The sequence below is a fragment of the Phascolarctos cinereus genome, unplaced genomic scaffold (genome assembly GCF_003287225.1).
Source record: "Phascolarctos cinereus isolate Bilbo 61053 unplaced genomic scaffold, phaCin_HiC Scaffold_5;HRSCAF=322, whole genome shotgun sequence".
Lineage (NCBI taxonomy): Eukaryota > Metazoa > Chordata > Mammalia > Diprotodontia > Phascolarctidae > Phascolarctos > Phascolarctos cinereus.
In genome coordinates, this window is record NW_027555958.1 from 416,101,024 (window position 1) to 416,122,929 (window position 21,906).

The following is a 21,906-nucleotide window of genomic DNA, read 5'->3' on the forward strand; positions in this document are numbered from 1 at the left end:
TCATCTAGTTCTAACATATGTGAAACAACTCATTTCCTCCACCAAAATCAATCTGAAATTTGAGAACATTTCTGGTAGGATTCTATTCCTGAAACTTTAGGTTTTCTCCATCATGTTGAAAAGACATATTTATTTAATCATTTAGTATCTCTACTTAGTTTAAGAATCACCTTTTTCTAGTTAAAAGAGAGGAAACTTCATTTAAGTTTTTGGAATTTTCTATCTGCTTTACCAGGGGAATACAAACAAAAGCGGGCAAATATAAAAAGGAACTTGTAATGTAAAGGTAATAAAGCATCACATTTAAAAAAGGGGGGTAGCCTCATTCAAGGGAAGCAGGACAAAAAAAGTAGAGATTCATTTTTATTTAAAATTAAACTAAAATTTTGAAATGTTGCTTTTCAGACAGAAATATTAGGGAAGAACTCAACTAATACTGAACCACATTGGTGTTCCTTAAAAAAATTTCACCCTGGAGTTGCATATATACACTCACATTCCTAAGACTGACTCAGGCAATCCCAGATGTCCGTTCCTCTTAACAAAAACAGTTGAACTGAAATCCCTGATCCAGTGAAATTCATCCAGGGAGGAGATAGACTCTAACCTAAGCAATTAAGGATGTCACTATGCCAACAGTAAAACATTTTCAAGGGGGAAAAACAAGTAATGGACCTGGCAAGAATTTTTTTTTCCCTGAGCAACTGATCTCTTTTCAAAACAATAATTTTGTTTTTTAAAAGCAGAAAAAATTGAAACAATAGCATCCAAAGAAGAAGAAAATGTATCTGGGTCCCTTGTAGCCATTACACATTCACGACATAAATTCAAACAAACTTCTATCATGAGATTTTCCATTATAGTTTTGAGTATTTATCCCCAAAATGTAATTTTAATTTTAAAAAAGTAAAGTAGACTAAGATAGTAAAGAGAATTCTCATTGAGAAAATGAAAAGTAGTATGTGAAATACAAAATGCATTGTAAAGAAAGGGAGCATTAGAAAGAGGGAAGAGCCCTGGGTGGAGAGTTAAAAGATCTGGGTTCTACTCATCACTTAATTTCTTAGTCTCAGTTTCCTCACCTATAAAATGAGAAGACTGGATTAGATCTATTCCAAATAATGATTTATATTTTTCTACACGTAACATTTTCCACATTGATTGCACATGGATTATTCCATTTCACTTTATTGGAATGATGGAAGAATATTCATTTGAACTCTCTGTGTTTGATAGCTATATATCCAGGGTTGAGTTTCGGGGGTGGGTTTGGGGGAGGAGTAGATCTATGATTCAGTTGGTATAGGGACCTGCTCATGAGAAACTACCACTTTCAAAGCAGATGAGTACATGCTGTGCAACTGATAGTCTTAGAGAGCCTCTTGGGGCTTTCTAAGAAGAGAAGTAAATGACTTGCCCAGGGCTGCTCAGCCAGTTTATGTCAGAGATAGGTCTTGGACCCATGTCTCATTATTTCCAAGGCCAGCTCTTCATGCAATATAATTATAGCCTCTCATAGCTAGTTGACATCAAGAATGTTGCAGATTTTAATGCTTTTTTACTTCTTTATTTTTTGCATTCATTTTTAAAAATTGAGTTCCAAATTATTTACCTCCATTCTATCCCTCCCCTACCCATTGGGAAGGTAAGTAATATGATATCAATTATACATGTGAAATTATGCTAAATATTTTCATATTAGCCATTTTGCAAAAAAACAACAACATGATTTTAATACTTTCAGAAATCTGTGATTTCATTGGTGTGTATATTCTTTTCACTGACACACCACATCCTCTCCAATCTCTTCTCATCTGGTTCAGTTCTTATCTGTATTTACCTATAATCATGCACAATATATCTATCTAATATGCTGGAGGCTTTCATCATGCTTTTAGTTTATTAGAGGTACCAATGTAAAACAAATCATAAATGAAGTCCCAAATGTGCTTAATTAGCTCATCTAGCTTGTTATTAGGCATGTCTAAGTGCTTAGTAAACACTTAATATCCCTATTTTCCTCTCCCTTTCAATTACTAAAGAGAGTGGTTATTGAGAAAACAAAGTTGAGTCACCTTTAACAGTTGGCTAATGAAAGGTAGCCAGTCATATATATTGTCTTGGTGACATTTTTGGACAGAATTTTCTTCCAGTATGAGTGAGGAGAGCAGGATTGAAATGCTTAAAAATCTAGTTCTTTCCTCTGGAGACTACATGGCTTGTGTTCCAATGCATTCCATTTATACTGAAATTGTAAGTTAAGAGAAAATGGCATACAGATGTGCTGTCCGTTATGCATATAAGCTCGCTCATGTAAGGGTCGGTGTTCACCATAACTTGCTTATTTTCAGTGTATAAACAAAGTATATTTTCACACAGGCTCATATTCACAAATAACTCATATTTAATTTTTAAAGAATTAAAAATAAAATAGGGATATGTTACAAAATAGCATTAGAGAATTTTAAAAGCATTATAGTGTAGTGAAAAGAATTTTAGATTTAGATTTTGTTTTAGAAATTATTTAAAAGACCTGCCTTCAAATCCTGGCTCTACTGCCTAATACTTTTAAGTCTTTGGACAAGTCACTTAAACTTTCTGCAACTCAGTTTCTTCACCTATAAAAAGAAGGTGATGGACTTAGGATATTTAAGGTCTCTTTGAGCTCAAAATTTATGATACTATACTTTCCAAAGGTCCCCTTCCATAACTTTAAGAAAATACAATAAAGTTTGTTTGCCTGGCATTATGACAACCAGAACTCTCTATTACCTAGCATTCCTGTGGTTTGCCTGTACAGTAATAATTGATGTTCAGAACTATGCTGCTCAGGGCACTAACTATAAAAAATCCTGAAGTGATTTCTGGATTATTAATGATCCAATTCCATTCATTTCAGATTTTTAGTGTCATGTTATTTATTATAATTCTTGGAAAATTAGTTCTTTCTCTATGGTAAAAGTTTTTTAACATAATATTTTATTAATCTAAGTATAACATTCTCCATTCATCCTTGATAATGACGTTTACTATAACAGATAAACATCCTTCCAGTGAGTGTGGAGCACAATGCTTCATTTCTGGAAGTGTATCAGCTCTTATCAGTTATCAGTAAAATGGTGAAATGAGAAGTAATTTGGGAAATACTACTACAGGAAATACTATCCTATTAAAGGAGTTAATAGGGATAGGCTGTAGGTTTGTGATTTCATTTGTTTAGGGACCCCTTGGATGAAGAAACTACCCTTACTGATGGAGATTAGCCACATCTCTTCAACTGAGAGTCTTAAGAAAGTTGTTTGGGGGACTGAGATATTAAGTGACTTTCTGAGGGTCACAAAGCCAGTACATGTCAGAGGAAGGATTTAAAACCAGGTTTTCCTTCTTCTGAGGCCATCCTTCTAAATATACCATCGTGGCCCCCAAAGAAATTCATGCTCTCCCACAATTTTAACCATTCATTCCCCAACTCTAAGCATATTCACAGTCCATGTTAGATTGCTGCTGATTAACTTCAAGTATTTTAAAAAGCAGGTTAATCTGGCAAATTTGTGAACTTTCAGGAGAACAGTCTAATACTATAAATGAATAAAATTTCTGATATGGAAAATCATTCATACTCAAGAAATTAGAGGGTTTTTTAAAAAAATAATGCATTAGCTACTATGGGAACAAACACATAGTCCCATCACATTTTCTTAAAGAAAAAAAAAGGAGAGAGTGAACATATTAGTGACCCTAATCATCTCTTTCTTTTCCAGAAGTTCTAGGCCACCTTCAAACATTAGACACCTTTTATTCAAAATGCATTCTAATGGGCTCTGTTTACCCCCTCGTTCCTTAACGAATGATGATTTTGCTCTTCTGTTGTGATATCACTTTACCCTAGCCACGTTATTACCTGGATCATAAGAAGTTATGTCAATATTCTATTCATATATTCAAGATATTTATAAGGCGACACATTTTCAACGTAAACCACTTACTCAACCTAGTGCATTTTCAAACATTCCATTGAATCAAGCTGCAAACGATTTCCCACATTTGTTTTATATTCTATATGTAGAGCTGATGAGGAGCAAGTCTGATGAACTCCAGCTGGGCTACAACACATAAGCTGGCCCATTTAAAGTGGTCCTCATCCAGTTCAATCCCTATTGCATTCAATAGTGACCCTTAAATGGGCAACACTGGATGAAACACTGGACAAGTGTCTGGGAAAACACCAGGAAAAGTCAACAAGTTGGATATCTTCCCCCCAATAATAATAATGTTATAGTTTTAAAATATACAACATGTAGTTTTCACATTTTAGATAAGCAGAATTAAAAGCTTTACAAACAAAATTTCAGCAAATTATTAAATTCCTATGATTTCAACATTTATGTGTGTTGCCTAGTTTCACAAAGTCTATCATACACATTTCAATTCTCCCCCTCTATTCCCCACACCCTTCTGCTTCTGTCCAGCTGGAATGCATCAAGGGTGCAGAAGCCAAGTCAAATGTTGACCCCACCCTCCTCCATCCATTTTAAGGCACCTTCAAAGCGAGAGTACTGATCTAGTTCAGTTTAGCCAATAACACCAGCAATCCTGTTATTTAAGACTCTAGTTTGGGGTTTTTATAACTGCCCATTAACATGGGAGCTTTGATAGTTGGTCAAAAAACCCAGCTGTATTGAGTTTCATCCGATTGTAGTAACCTTTCCTCAGAAGGGTCTTTATTATTAAATCTTCATCATCTTTGCTCTCAGTGTCACTTCATTCCCTCACAATATCAGCTTCTCTGAACTTCCTAATAAACCAGGCCTGAAAAACACTAAACATTTCCCTTCCAAAATGTTAGAACAGAAGGGTCATTATGGTACTTCAAGTAATTTTTTCACTGATGTTTGAAAACACATTATATCATTTGAACATTGTGACAGACAACAGTCATTTGAAATTGCACAGAAATGCTAGGTCTCCTGACCAAAAAATTGGCAAGATAAATATAAAAGAGGGAGAATAAGCTGCAACAGGACAAAGAACTTACTTTGTTGTTCCCCTGTGCATGTAGCCGCAAGGAAAAAAAAAAGAAGGAAATACGTTAAACTTTGATTTGTTTCAAAGTTGTGGAACCTCTTGCTAGAGCAAAACCAAAATGAGACACTTAATTCAACATATTAACAGCAAACTTAGACACAAGATTCCAGAATACATGGGCAATTCAGAAGGTCAACTAAAATTGACTGAAATCATAAACTCATAACAGCAGAAAATTATTACAAAATGATTCTTTCTTTCTACTCAAAATAGTTTGGGGATGGGGACAGAGCCAAAAGGAATCATTTCCCACCCCCACTTCCTAAGAACGGGTAATAAGTGAACTGTTAGCATGAAAGACAAGCCATTTAACATGTCTATTTGCCCTTTTATGACAGCCCCTCCTCCAACATGCCAAGGAGTGGAAAGTTTCAACAGCCAATGTGTTTCTAAACAAACATTGCATCCTTGGCTTCTAAGAAGAAGAAGAAGGAGAAGAAAAAATGGAAAAGAGTGCAGAGGGAAGGAGTGGGTGGTAGAGTAAGCAGAACACGTTACGACAAACATCTGTATTCCTTTATTTTTTTTTTAATTATGAGTTTTTCCATGGGCTGGTATGGAGAGTGCTGACTGTATAGTGGGGATATAGCCAAAATAAACAGTAGTCCACATTTGAGAAATTGGGGCTGGAAAAGTTGGTCACAAAGATGTAGTCATTTTTTAAAGAAGGGAATCTGGATAGAGATACAGAGAGCAGTAGTAGTCAGCTGGTAAATGGATATCCTGTTTCAAACTGAAACTGCAAGAGTGTGATTTATATCAACGAATTTAACTCACATATGGTTTAAAAAATAAAAACAATGATTCATTACTACCAGGGCAGCCCAAGTCCTCACAAGGTCAAATCCTAAGGGGGAGTGAGAGAAATGAAGGGATATGGGCAGGGATCCTTCTGAAACCCTCTTACAAGGGGCCCTAAAGGAATTTCTAGCAAAGATGCTGTGGTCAAAGAGTGCTATAACTAAAATATAAGCATGTGGGGGATAGGATGAGAATGGGGCAGAATAACAGGTCAGGCTAGATAGCTGGCAGCTAGTTTTTAAGCTCATGAAAGACACAGAGGGAAAAACAACATAAAAAGAAAACTTCTGGGTACTCTGGGACTATACAGTGGTGAAGCAATAATCCCCCAAAGAAAGGTTATTTCCTGGAAAATAATGCTAATTAGAGACCACAGAGACTTTGCCTGAGCCAGAGGCTATTATTGCTATCATAAGCTGCGCTGAATAAAGAAAAAGGCCAAAGATACTGATAAATTATTGTGGCGAGGTGCTTGGTTTGTTTTTGGTTTTGTTTTTGTATTGTTCAGCTACAGTCGAACACTAGGTTGCCATAGACACGGCTGTTTGTTAACATTCCTAGTTTTCCTGAGGAGTTAATGAAGGGTACAGGAATGAATGAGGGAAACAGGATTCTATTGCAAAGATCATGCCAACTTTTCAATAAGGCAATAAAACTCTCCACATTGGGCTTTATCAGAAACAAGAGACTACTTTCGAGAATAATGGGGCCCTAGTTCTCCAAAGAATTGTAATGTTACTGAAAAAACCTCAAACAGAGGGGGTTTATTGCATTCCACAACAGGGCAGCTTTTGATCTACTAAAATAAGTTTCAGGAATTTAACCAAGTGTTTTCGTACATTATGCAATGACTGGATTTCACACTGTAGGGGCAGATGGTTAACTTTGCAATGGTCACAATGATGTCATGAAGGGAAGGATTCACTGTTCTTTAAATACATAAAATGCACAAGTACAGTACTTCGAATTTTTTCCCCCTGGCTTTTAGTTCAATAATTACTCAATTGTCTGGTGTGAGAGACTTATAATAGTCTTGAAGTGACAAAACAGAAGTACTTTAAAATTTCCCTTTTTTACAGTGTCAACAGTTTAGATCTCTGACACTGACTTCATTTTTTAAAAAAATGCCATTAAGACAGAGCTGAATTGGCCAGTTGGGGATAAGATGTTTAAATTCTGTTCGAAGCCGTGCTAACTAAACTAAAAAGAAAGAGGGTGTTTACATGTTGGTGAGCTTATGTAGAAAGCATGCTCTAAGTCTTGTTGTGTGAATGTAGTATTTACTAAATGGACAGAGATCTCCAATAAATACTATATTAATATTATATTAATTAATAATTATAGATTGTCCATTCCTCCCCCCTCCTTAATTTTAATGGAAAGTTGCTATACCACTATTTGTTTTCGTATGGAATTTGGTACATGGTGGTCCTATTGGAAGAATGTTATGATTTGTAAAGCACTTAGTACAGTCCTACATCTAGTAGGGGCTTAATAAATGCTTGTTCCCTTTTCTACCTCCTTCCTGAAATATAAAAGCAATTCACCAATGAGGCATTTCAGAAGGTAAGCATTATAACAAAGTGGCTCCTGAGAACAGTATAATAGCTACGGTGATTTAATTCTTCAAATCAAGAATTGGGACAAATGATTTGAGGATATTCCTTTGGTAACATTAAAAGTACACTTACTTTTCTTATAGTAAGAATGTATAGTTGCCACAGCTTAGAGAGAAGCTTTACTATTTTATGACCTCTTGGATTCTAAAGACTTTTTAATTAATCAATTAAAGTCAATAGCAATTTTATATCTTTAGCAGGTATTGCAATGTGGTGTAGAATCACCTAACATCAAATGGAAACTTTCCATCTATAGTATTTCTGACATATTACTTGTTCTGTATGACCATATAACCTAGAGCCATAAATATGATTGGAATCCATATCTGAAGGATTAGGATCATGGAGCATAGAATTTATAGCTGAAAAGAGATAATAACAAAAAAAAACTTCAAAATTTTGGGTATCTGAGATTTCATCAATGTGGATATTTCACCTGCTGAGCAGACAACCACTTCTCTAGAACCTAGTCGCTGGTCTTCAAGAATCATTCAGCCAACTATCATTTATTAAGTACCTACTGTTTTCCAGGCACTGTGCTAGGTGCTGGAAATCAAAAGAAAGGCAAAACAAAATTTAAAAAAAAAAAGCTACTCTCAATGGGCTCATATTCTAATGAGGGAGGACAACAAGCAAACAGCTGTATACAAATGATATATATATGATCAACTGGGATAGTCTCAGCAGGAAGAAACTAAAATTAAGGAAGACTGAGAAAGACTTCTTGTAGAAAGTGAACCTTTAGTTGAGACTTGAAAGACACTAGGGAAGCTAGAAGGTGGAGGTGAGAAAGCAAAGTGTTTCAGGTGTGGAAGAGAGTCAGATGAAATTCTCAGATTCGGGAGTGTTACATGCAAGGAACAGCAAGTTCTTTGGAAAGGAGAGAAACTTGAGGCTAGGAGACAAAACTAACAGGTTATTACAATAGTCTAGGCATGACAGTGTAGTTGCGGTGTCATGAGAGAGAAGGGAGTTATACGGAAGAGATGTTACAAAAAGACGATAACTGATTGGATACGTGGGAGGAATCAAAGATGACACTGAGGTTGCAAGCCCCAGTAGTTGGGAAGATGGCAGTTATAGGGACTTGACAGTTAAAGGAAACTTAGGAAGAGGTTTGGAGGACAAGATGATGAGCTCAGTTTTGGACATGTGAAGTTGAAGATGTCTATGGAACATCTGGTATACGATGCCTAATAAGCAGTTGGAGATGGGAGACTGAAAGTCAAGAAAGATGTTAAGACTGGGTAAGCAGGTCTAAGAGTAATTCAACCATGGGAGCTGATGAGGTTACTAAGTGAAATACATATAGAGAAAAGAGAGTCCAGGACAGAGCCTTGGGTCATACCCACACTTAGGGGTCATGACATGGATGATGATCCAACGGGAGACAGAGAAGAAATGATCAGGCAGATAAAAGGAGAACCAGGAGAGAGGAGTGTTCCAAAAACCCAAAGAGAAGAGAGTATCAAGAAGAAGTGATAATAGCATCAAAGGCTGCAGAGAATTCAAGAAGGATGAGAACCGAGAAAAGACCTTGAGATGTTTTTTTTTTTTTTTGGTAAGGCAACTGGGGTTAAGTGACTCGCCCAGAGTCACAAAGCTAGTAAGTATTATGTGTCTAAGGCCAGATTTGAACTCAGGTCCCCCTGACTTCAGGACTGGTGTTCTTAGATTTTTAAAAAAGTTAACAGATCATTAGTAACTTTTTAGAGCAGTTTTAATTGAATGATGAGTTTCTGTGACAGATAATAACAACACATTTACATAGCTTTTTCTCACCACAACCTTTTGGTGTTGGTAGCAAAATCATCATTGTTCCTGTTTTTCAGATGTGACAACTGAGATTCATAGGGGTGAAACAACTTGTCTGTGGTCATACAGCTAGTAACTATAAGCACTGGGATACAAATCCAGGTCTCTGGACTCCATGCCCAGAGCTCTTTCCACTACAACACCTAGAGTAGTGGTAAAGAAGAGCAAACAAATAAGCGACAGAAATCATTCTGAGATAGAATATCAGGCCTATTAATTCCCCCTATTTCTGAAATTTTATCTATTCATGCTTAAGGTTGGCAAAGTTTCCAAAGGTGCTCTGTTAGTTTTGATGTCTTCCCTAGGATTTCCTCTAATTTCTTTGGCAATCTTTACCCAATATATTGTGCAAAAGTTCATCACTTGTTAAAAATACCAAAGAATCTAGTGAAAGGCTTTCTAGGAAAGGAAAACTATTAAACTTGGGGGAATTGATACTTCATAGGTGGATAACAAATATTTATGTATAATTTCAAAAATATCTTTCTAATCGAAAAGACTATGTCAGAAAGTTCTCTTCATTTTTGTACCATAGACACCTAGCCAAACATATATATATATACACACACACACACACACACACACACACACACACACACACACATACTGCATGCTTATATATTTGCATGCATATGTTATGGGAAAAGATATTATCTGTATGAATATATAAAATAGTCTTTTTAATTTATTCAATTGGAATCAAAATGATTAAAATGTGGACTTTCATTATGTGTCAGTATCCCTGATAAAAATGACTATTATCAAAAACGATTTTTACTTTGAATGTATGTTAAAATGCCATATTTCTACCTAGTAGTGTAGACCTTTTTTACTTTTTTTAAAACAAGGTCTACATTTTAAAATTATTGCTCACTATTCTATTAAGGAGTTATAGAAAGAATATTTTACTTCATCCAAATTCAAACAGTTTTCTTACATAGCAGGAAACTCCTACTGTTCAATAATATTAAGTGGCTGCTAAGAAAATAACTTTGTCACTCTGAGAAATCAACTGGAAGGGCCCAAAGCAAATCAGAGGCACTGGAAAAAATCTAGGTCTCTCAAATCCTATCCTTATGATGTGTCCAATCCAGCATTTTACAATTGAACTTCAATTTGGCAAATTTGAGTCTATTCTGTGCAAAGTACTATGTTAAGCCCTTATAATGCTAAATACTCCCTGCCCTCAAGAGCTTTATACTTCTACTAGAGGCAAGGTATGGGAAATACAACATTAATATGATTAGTAGATCATAAGTCTTTAATCAGTAGTTGTTGATTGACTGTAAAGAATGATGAGGACAAAGAAGAGATTTAGGCAATAAGAATATTTAAGGAGGAAGATAGCATTTTCACTTGAGAGGATTAGGGAAAGATACATGATGAAAATGGCACCTGAGCTGAGTCTTGAAGAAAGATAAAGATTCTGAAAGGTGAAGGTGACAGCAGAAAATACTCTAGGCATGCAGAGACAACCTGGAGCAAATGAATGGAGAAGGGAGATGGTGTAAGTTAGAGGAACAGAAAATAGTCTAGTTTGATGGGTAAATAGAATGAATGAAAGCAATTAATGTGAAAGAGGTACGTCAGGATAAGAATGTAAATACCTTGACATGCCAAGATGAATTATTTTTATTTTATTCTAGTTGGAAACTGGAGGTTTTTTTCTTCTTTAATAGGGAATGCCTAAGGAAGATTATTTTTGCTGTTATATAGCATATCCATTGGAGAAGAGAGAGCCTGGAGGTAAGGTAACTAATTAAGTGGCTATTATTATAGTCCAGGAAAGAATTGTGGCAGTGTGAGTGGGGACAAGCAGAGAGATGTGAGAGTGACTGAAGAAGTAGAATGAAGAGAATCTGTCAAAGTGTTAGATGTGGGGTATGAGGGAGAGGGACATCAGAGATGATACTGAGTGTTTAAACCTGGGTGAGTGAGAGGATAATAGTTGAATCAACAAAAATAGGAACTTCAGTTCAAGCATTTATATGGGTTATATAATATTAGACTATATTATATAGTCAAAGCAGAAATCACAGAACTGCATATAAGTAATAATTTTCCATTAAAATTATGTAAAAATTATTTATTACATTAAATGACATATAACTCATTTATGTTATAAATGCTTTCTATGGCTGTAACCCTACTTGCATCTATGCCATAGACATAATAGTGCAGGCATGTATAAGTATGTACTGTTTACAAGGTAAACAGGTTTCTTTGAAATTCAAAAAAACTTTTCTCTTGGTATGACACTATGGTAAAGTGAATTTATTTAGCAAGTTTAAAGATTAAATTCCAAACCAAAGAATCCAACAGCAAAGATCCATGTTAAGTTTAAGTAGCATAAAGCTTTGGTGGACAATAAAAGCATTGAGAAAGATGTACTTCATCAGGTAAATGGAGTATTTATCTTAAATATGGTTAACAAAATCAGACATATTCAACTTACTAAAGATTTGTCAGGATAGACCCCAGCTCGGAGCAGAGATGCCTTCCAGCTATCTACGTCTTCTTGGGAGTCACATGCCAACTCAAGAAAGCGATAATCCTTGTATACATTCCTGGAGAAAAGGGGAGGAAAAGGCATTGTAGAATCAAATTCTTTCAGGAATCAAAGGAGTTTTAAAATTCCCCTTCTTACTACTTAGAGTGTCCATCACTCCTACTCATCATCTCTTACTTTACCATCACAATGGCCTTCCAATTGGTCTTCCTGCCTCAAGTTTTTCCCCATTCCACTAACCCTTCCACTGAGCTGCTAAAGTGCCTTTTCAAAAATGTGGGACTGCTCATGTTATTATCCTACTTAATAAGATCCAATACCTCTTCATTGCCTTTAGGATCTAATACAGAATCCTCTTTTTGGCTTTCAAAGCCCATCACAACCTACTTTTTAACTTTGTTATCTATTACTTCCCTTCTGGCCATCTTGCTGCACATAGAACACTCTATCTGTCATCTTCTGCTGAACCATATGTCTGGAATGCATTTCTTTCTCACCTCTGTGTCTCAGAATTGCCCCTTTCCCTTCAAAATTCAGCTCAAACACCATCTTCAATGGGAGGCCTTTTCTGATATCCCCAACCATTAGTTCCTTCTATACCCCATTACCTTTTGTTTATTTTGCATACACATATGTACTTCTTGGAGTAAAAAAGACCTAAGTTGAAGTCTGATCTTAGACACTTACTAGAGGTGTGACCCTGGGAAAGTCATTTAACCTGTCTGCCCCAGTTTTCTCACCTGTAAAATGGGGATAATAGCACCTACCTCCCAAGGGGTATGGGAAGGATAAAGGAAGATAATATTTGCATGTGCTTGTGCTATATAAATCTTAGCTATTATTATTATTGTTATTTGAACATATTATTTAATTAATAAAATGTAAGCTCCTTAAGGGTAAAAACTATCTCATTTTTGTCTTCATGTCCCCAGTGCTCAGCACAATACTTTATATATACTAAGTTCTTGATAAATAAGTGTTCATTGATTGACCATATATCAATAAATGACAATCCAAGATATGTAATGTACTGATTCAAATGTATAGGAACAAAAGTCATTTCCCATAGCTAAAATGGTCAAAATATATGAATAGGCATTTTTTCAGAGGGAGAAATATGTGATCAACAACTATACTTTTGAAAATGCTCAGAATCTTTAATAACTAGAGAAAAGAAAAATTAAAGCAATTCTGAGGTTCCATTCCACTATCAATTGGACAAAGGTAACAAAAAGGAAAATGATCATTGTTGGAATGAATGTGAAGAGGGAAAAGGTACATTGATTTTGATGGAGCTGTCAATTATTGGTCCAGCCCTTCTAGAAAGTAATTGGGAACTACAGCCAAGATGTTATCAAACCAGCCCTTTATCACTCACCCACACTGAATGCTGCCACTATTAGATTTGTTCCCCAAACCAATATGTACACAAATACGGTAATTCTTTTGCAGTGGCAAAGATTTGGAAACTAAGTGGGTGCTCATCAATTAAAGAATAGATCAACAGATTATGAGAGAACACATGCAACAGTGTTCTTCAAGTCTTAAAGCAACTATATAAATGTTAACTCCTATACAAATGTAATAAAACATTTTTGCAATGTAAGAAATGATGTAAGAGATAGGGAAGAATTGCATGAACTGATGTAGACCAAAGTGAGCAAAACCAGCAGGGCTATTTGTACTGTAATGGCAATAACACAAAGACAAAGAACTTTGAAAGATACAAGAATTCTGATCAGTGCAATGACCAACCATGATTCCAGAAGACTCACTATGAAGTCTGATATCTATCGACATAGAGGTGAAGAACTCAAGTTGTAGAAGAAGATGCACATTTTTAGACACAACCAATGTAGGAATTTTTTGCTTAACTACGTGTATTTGTTATGAAGAACTTTTTAAAAAAATACACAGATACAATATTTTGTGGGTTTTGGGGAAGAAGTAGGAGGAAAAGGGGAAGTATGAACCTCTTATCATTAGCATTAATTAACTAATTAATTATAGGGGAACATATGGTTGCCAAATATGCTTAACATTTTGTAGAGAGTGTCCTGTGTGGCATCCAAATTTATGGGGGACTCCACAGAAGTGGGGACATTTTTTAGGTGCTCCTGTTTGTGGACTGCTTGTTCCTTTGTGCTTATTTCTTAAAGGCCTTGGAGAGTTTCTTACATGGAATCCAGAATTTTTCCAAAGTTTGGGGAAAACTAGATGGATAAAAATCAATGTTTTATAAATTGTGGTATGTAGTTGGATGCTTGAATATTGGTTCAAATGGTTGAATAGTTGAACCCACACAACTGGTTCTATAATACTTATATCATAGCCTATGTATAGGCCCAAAAATAACAAAAAGAAGAAAGTTGTAAGGATTGCCTTCAGGAAATTTTACAGTGCTTTAAATGACTCCAAGCTTTCCCCAAAACATTCACTTTTTTTGCTTTGTAAGTATGAATTTTATTATTTTTATTATTAGTATTACTTTCATTGTTGTATTACTACAATTAGTGGTAGTATAAGTATCCATAATACAAATGACAATAATGGTGATGATAAATGAAAGTTTGTTATTTGCATATTTAGAAAAATCCAAAATTGCTCTTTGGTTCGTTAAGTAGATTATTATATCTGTCTTTTAATATTTCTGATATAATGATCCTTGTGCTACTTCCTAAATTTCAGGGCAGGTCCTCTGAAGGATGACTATCCTAAGTTCAAGGCTTGCCATGGAGTCACATTCTGCTTACTCTTGGCTCCCAGGAGTCTGAAAGACTAACTTTTTCAACATCAATACCCTTCCAGGGATGCTATATGACTATGAGTTATGGAATACAATGCTTTCTGAAAAAATTTAAAGTTCCCCAAAGCACAAAGGAGAAATTCACAATAGGTGTGAGTAGGCTATACAATGCATTATGAATGAAGAATTGAGCAAGAGAAGTGGGATAAAGGATCCCATCATAGATGTATGACTGGAAAAGATGGCAAGTCTGTCATGTGGTAAGAGTGAAGAATAACTAGGCCATGTGATCTATTGTCATCTACACAACATCTATAGAGGAAGGCCACTAGCAGGTACGTGGACCTTTGTGAAGGATTGCCAGGAGGACATAAGCTGCACAAGCTTTAAATGGGCATGGATGGGTTGTGAGCTAAATCATTAGAAGGAGAACCCATATCAGTGAGATCAATGGCTATTAAGGTCAGGATGGGATAAGAATTACACAAGATAAAGAAGCATGGAGAAGTTGGGAGTCTGCATCAGTGAAGTATATTACCAAATGAGTGTTTTTACAGATCCACCAAAATTGCTGAACTTTCAAATAATTCTCTAAATTCAGGTCCTTATAGCTCTCACTTATACTATTGAAACAACTTTCCAGCTGAACCATTAGCTTTCTAGTATTTCATCTTCTTTAAATTATTTTACACACAACTGCCAAATAATATTCCTAAAGCTCTAGCCTGTGCACGACCCTTGCCTAAGAACTTTTAGTGCTCACCTGTTGCCTATAGTATAAAATACAAACTCCTTAGTTTGGCATCTAAATCCTACCATAATCTGATTCTAGCCTGCATTTTCAGAAACACCACATGTTCTTTTTCATGTTCCAATCAAAATGATCTCCTTGTTGTTTCTCCAACTTAATATTGCCTCTCCTACCTTCATATCTTTGCCCAGGCTGTCCTCTATGCCTGGAATGCCATCCCTCCTCTTCTTTGCTTCTTAGAATTCCTGGCTTTCTTCAAGGCTAGATGCACGATGCCACTTTATAGGGGAGGCCTTTTTCCTAATCTCCATAATGGAAAGTCTCTCCCTTCTCAAAAAATCACGTATATATTTAATTGTTTACATGTTATATTCCCCACATGCCAATGAAATTGCAGGTCTAGTTCCTCTCTTCCTAGCCTCATACCTTGGGTATTGCTATAGCCCACTGGTTGGGTTTCCTCAAGTTTTCCACTTCAGTACATTCCTCCATCAGGGCACCCATGGGGAAGGGTACATATACAAGGAACACATGTGACCAGGACACAATGATAGAAGAAACTAACTTCCATCAAGCAGGGCTACCCAATGTATTCTTTTAAAAATTTTATTTTATTAAATTTGGGGGGGGGGGTAAGACAAGCTTTATGTCTTCTGAAAATGGCATCCTACTTCTCTCTAAAGGGCCTGCTCCCTGCTAGGCATTGTTGGGGTCAGGTACCTTCTCTCTACCAGATACTGGATCTCACCTCTGCCCCGCGAGGTCTTGTATCTTACCTGCTCCACCATAGGTATCATATCTTACCTTTATTTTGTCTTCAGTTATCTAACTATGTAATATTATGTATTTCCTAATGTCTAATAATTGTCATGCTTGTTCTAGTTAGCCAATCTCTTGCAGAGGAGGGTGATAGCTCTTTCAACTAGCTTTTTTAGCCTTATCTACCATCTGTGGGCAAATATTATGATTAATGAATTTCTTTACAGAGGAAGGCTACAACCCTTTAAACTTCCCATTCTGTCCAGCCAACATACTATCTTGGTGGCCCTTGCAAATCTGTCTTCCATACACAGTGGGAAGGGGGTGATGTGGTGGTAGAAGTATTGCTATTAAAACATATCTCCCCTGCACTGAAGGATTATAGCGATCCTCTCAGACATTGACAATGAAGCACTCCTCCTCAGCCAGGCTGTGCATAGAAGGTAACAGATGGTGATTTCCAAAATTCTATTTTCTTCTAACTTATGATCAGAAAACCATTGTATTTCTTATTTTTTTAATCATGCTCATTGACTAGGTAAGTATCCCAAGGGCTTCCTCAAACAGACCAGATTTGAGTAATACTGGAGGGGAAATTTTTGAACCTCCTCTACCACACTCTCTAGTTCTGTTCCAATGACAAGGGATGTTATGGTAGGAGCAGACTGAAAAGGCTCACTTCCCTTGGCAGTAAGGCACAGCTTATTCTCTTTCTGATCTCTATGCCACGACCTGTGTAGAGCATGCCAAGTCTATATTTCTAGACTGTGTCGATTTTCTGAGATACAGACCTATAGTTCCAACTGCCTACACCTCTACTTGGACAAGCTCAATAACAACAGGATATCTTTCCTCTAAACCTGCTCCTGAGTGAATAATTTAAGCCAAAATACTATCACTCACCTCATCTCCCAAGTAGTCTGTGATTCTTAACTAATCTATCTCAAACATCCACACTAACCATTCCTTCACCAACCCCTCCCCAGCAAAAACCCCTCTTTCACTCAGCAAGACTCAGGAGTTGGAAGTCAGAGAGGGGAGCAATGGATACATACTATCTCCCTACTTGATTCTATTGTTTTACAGTAGCTCTCATTGCCACAGCACTTTGAGATTTACAAAGCACTTTCCTCATAACAATCCTGTTAGGTAGTGTACAGATTGTTATCATCACCATTTTACAGAGGAGAGAACCAAGGCCTAATGGTAATAATGACTTGTCCTTGGTTACACAACTAGTGTCAGAACTGGGATTCAAAGTCAGGTGTTGGGGCAGCTAGGTGGTACAGTGGATAGAGCACTGGCCCTGAAGTCAGGAGGACCTGAGTTCATATCTGGCCTCAGACCAAACACTTGACCCTTACTAGCTGTGTGACCCTGGTCAAGCCACTTAACCCCAATTGCCTAAAAATAAAAAAAAAGAAAATAAAAGAAAATAAAGTCAGATGTTACTCCAAGTCCCACCCTCCTGGCACTGCACTATCTTCTCACCCTAAAGCATTTACTGCTTAATAAATGCTTGTTGATTTTCTTCTCTCTACTCCTTAGTTCAAGACAAAGATAATGAGCATCACCTCTATTTCATCTTTATATACTATTGAACACACTTGCTAGAAATGTATTTGTTTTTATAAAATTATATTGCAACTAAAATTCAATATCCCACGGGGTTATTTTACTTGGATTTTAAACTACATGCGCACACACACACACACACACACACACATGTTTCCACTGTACTTCTGGCTTCTATGGGAAAAGATTATAGAAGGAGTAGAAGGAGAGAAAAAGAATTGAACTGAATCATTAGGAGAAGGAAATTATGTAGGTGACTTGGAGGAGCTTGGACTTTTGAAATTCAAGCATTCAACTTCTGAGAGGCAAAATAAGGGAAAATTTCAAAAAGAACACTCTCCAGGTCCAAGTTATATCTTTGACTCCTACGAGAGGTTGACTGAGAAGACACAGGATTGAGAAGAATCAAAGAGTAAAAGACTTAAGGAGAAGGAAAACAAGAAGATATTTGACAAAATAAGGTAAGAAAAGTAAGAAAAGTTAAGCAAAACAAATTAGATAGTAAAACAATTTGGTAAAGTAAATTGGTGTGTGGGAAAATTGTTGAAATATGAAGTTGGCACAGGAAGAAGAGAAGTAGGTTATGGAGCTGTTGAGACTAAGGAAAGAAAGCTGGGTGGGTCTGGCAAGTTATTAAGAAGTAATAATTGACTGTGAGGATATTAACAAAGTGCTTAAGAGAGAGCCACAAAATATCCACAAGTGAAACAAAAATGATGCTGAAAATCATCTTAAGCATGAAAAATAGGGATCATTTTGCAGTGATTTTCATTTCAATGTGAGAAATGTGCATTTTAGGCACAACCAAGTAACAGAATCTATATTCCAAGTGCAATCAGAGTCTGGAAGAGAAGATGAAGGTAATCAAGGCTCATCACTCCACACATTCATCTCTTCGTGGTTGGTAGGGGCAATGAAGCATTTTGAAAAAACTTTTAAAAAGCTATGTTGGGGGAAAGAGAAGTTTCAAAGAAAGGACAGGACCACCACCCCTTAGTATGGTTGGGATAATAAACTCTTATTTTGGTTCTATCTTCCTCCAAGGAGGAAACTCTTTGTCCTGGAAATGTCAGAACAAAAAGTGGCTAATAGGGAGTTAATGCACATAATGAATAAGAAGATGATCAGAGAGCACCTAGTTACTCTTATGAATTTAAAGTTACTTGGCCTGGAATACGAAAAGAACTGGCTAATGTGCTTGCTAGGCCATTGTCAATGATATTGGAAAGCTAGTGGACAATGGGAGACATGCTTCAGGATTAGAGAAGTATGTCATCCTGGTTCTTTTTAAAGTAAGGAAAACAAAGTCTATAAATTATAAGCCAGTTAGCTTTTATTGCTGCAAAAATTCTATGTTGAATCATTAAAGAAATGGTTAGTGAATGTCTAGAAGGTACGATGATGCAAGAAGGGTCAGCATAGTCTCCTCAAGAATGAATCGTGCCAGAACCTGAGTTCTTTTTTTTCCACAATTACTAGACTGGTAGATCAGGAGAATGCCAGGGATGCAGTTGACTTTGAGTTTATCAAAGCATTTCATAAAGTATCTAATACTTTTAATGTGAAAGTGATGGAGAGCTATGTACTGAACAATAATGCAATCAGTTCAATTCAGGACAGAACCAGAAGCAACAGGTAGAAGTCCACAATAAGGTCTATTTGTGCCATCCTAATGATCGGAGCCAGCCAAAAGTGGAACAGGCTGCCTCAAGAGGCAATTGGTTCGCCCTCAGTAGAAATCTTCAAGCAGAGGCTAGATGACCACGGGGTGGGTATATTACAGTGGACATTCCTTTTGGGAATGCGTTAGGGCAGGAGGTTCCTGAGATCCTTGCCAATCACGAAATTATGATTTGATAATTTGAATTTCCAGCTTCAATCTGAAACCCTAAAACAATCTTTTATTTCACAAATGAAATAAAACACACTTGGAAAGTTCTACAAAATCAGTTTTTATTCAAACAAAACCAAAGATGTCTTCAACATATATTTAAACATATCTAAAAAGCAATTAGACATATTGGTGTTTATTATTTTTCTTTCTATTCTTGGGTTAGGATGTTTAAATGTCTTTAGAAGGAAGAAAATTTTAAGATAAAATAAAATACTAAAAAATTCTAAGACCTGGAAAAGATAAGAATAATTACTTCCTATCAGTTATACTTTTCATCTTTACTTCCACTTCAAATAAAATCATTCAATATCATTTGATTTCTACAGGAAGTAAGAATAGCCCTTAGTGAGTGAAATAAGAAGGAAGAACCTTTCTTTTATTACTTCTGGTGGGGGAAAACATTAAATGGAGACAATTTTTTCTAAACACTACCAGTCTTTCTTCTGGGTTTATAATACCTCTACTGTTGATTCACAAATTGGAAAGCAACGATGATTTAAAAATGAAGTCCTTAAATAATGCTCATAGTCGACTATATTGGTGGATAAAGTATTCACACCTGTGAAATTATAGATCTTTTGAAGTAATGAAGGATTGCAGGCCACTGCAGGTTTTTGATCTTGAGGAATAATGTGATAGAAGTGGCATTTTATGATGATCAGTCTTTTGGCTATACCAAAAGTATAAAAAGCATGACCTAAGGGTCCACAATACTTCTGAGTGTGAACTGAACCAGATTAAGATGTAATTCCTACCTGAATGTCATATGCTGATATATAAATAATAAAAATACTACATAAACATGTGTGGGTTTCTACGTCACTATGGGGCTCACTGGGATTGTCATCTATAGTCTGCTGTTGAGTCATTTCAGTCATGTCTGACTCTTCGTGACTCCACCTGGGTTTTCTTGGTAAAAATACTGGAGTGGTTCGCCATTTCCTTCTCCAGGTCATTTTACAGATGAGCAAATTGAGGCAAACAAGGTTAAATGACTTGTCCAGGGTCACATAACTAGTAAGAGTCAGAGGCCAGATTTGAACTCAGGAAGATGAGTCTTCCTCATTCCATTCAGTTTTAGACAGGATGAGCTTGAGGTAAAAGGAGGAAGACCAAATGAAAATGTTCTGTAGGCAATTAGAGATTCAAGACTGATAAGTAATCATATGAAGATAATAATAATTGATGTTTATGTTATCCTCTGAAATTTACCAAACTTAAATGCTATCCACAAAAGAACTGAAGAACTCTGAATGAAAATTGAAGTATAATTTTCTCTATTTTTCTTGCTTTTTTGGTAAATATGGCTAATATGGAAATGTTTTACATGATTTCACATATATAATTGGTATCATATTGTTTGCCTTCCCCCTGGGAGTAAGAGGGGATGAGAGGTAGGAAAAGAATTTGCAACTCAAGATTTAAAAAGAAAAGAATGCTAAAATAAACAAATAATGAATTGAAATATTTTTAAAAAGAAAAAATATAGAACTTTACATATCTCCTTTGACACATATAGCAATCCTTTGATTATAGGTATTATTATTATTATTACCATTTTAGAAATGAGAAAACTGAAACTTAGGAATGATAACTGACAGCTAGTAATTATCAGAACCAGATTTCTCCTGATTCTAAATCCAACAGTCTTTCTACTAAATCATGCTGTCTTGATATACCTCAGGTGTCAGGTGCCATGTGAATCTGCTGATCTTCCTTTAACAGAATCTGCTTTGTTAAAAATATAGGAGGCGCAGTCAAATTGCCATGAGTAATGGCATCTACTTGGACATAACTGAAAACAGGCAAATTAGCCATTAGGAAATGCCATTAAAAATAAAACGCTTTTGCAATCTGAACTTCATTCATCCTCAAATCAATGAAAGACTGTAGCCTGAAATAAGAGAAACTGGCAAAGAGAGAAGGGGACAGAGCCATAATCACGTTCAATAGCTTATCTTTTTAGGTGAAGGAAACAATAGTGAAGATCTGCTTAAACATTTATTTTTAGCAAGCTGAATAGTATAAAAGAGCTATTAATTCCTCTCCTGAACAGTTGTATCACTTCTGAGAAAAAAAAATTCCTTTCTACTTTACATTTAAAAACATTGACTAAGTACGAAAAGTATTTGGTGTTCACATGTGGAACTTTTCATTTGAAAACCTCGATTCACTTTAAAATTTCATTATGTTGACATACAATGCATATTTCATGGACAGCAGTCTATACAGGGCAAACATGATACAAACACAATACAGATACACTGGGTTGGCTAAGCACTTAGATGAAAAAAGTTTATGGAGGGTAGGGCTTTCATGATGTCTCTTGGCAGAACGGGTGGACATTCTCAT

General features: G+C 36.0%; 1 protein-coding gene across 6 annotated transcripts in view; it reads right to left on the reverse strand.

The window, feature by feature from the left end:
- DNM3 (dynamin 3) overlaps positions 1 to 21,906 on the reverse strand; it is a 682,754-nt gene that overhangs the window by 205,430 nt on the left and 455,418 nt on the right. For all 6 annotated transcript variants that reach the window (XM_078156497.1, XM_020970517.2, XM_020970516.2 and 3 more), the window contains one exon: positions 11,776 to 11,887. In XM_078156497.1, the coding sequence (XP_078012623.1) occupies positions 11,776 to 11,887 (112 nt within the window). The remainder of the gene's footprint in view (positions 1 to 11,775; positions 11,888 to 21,906) is intronic.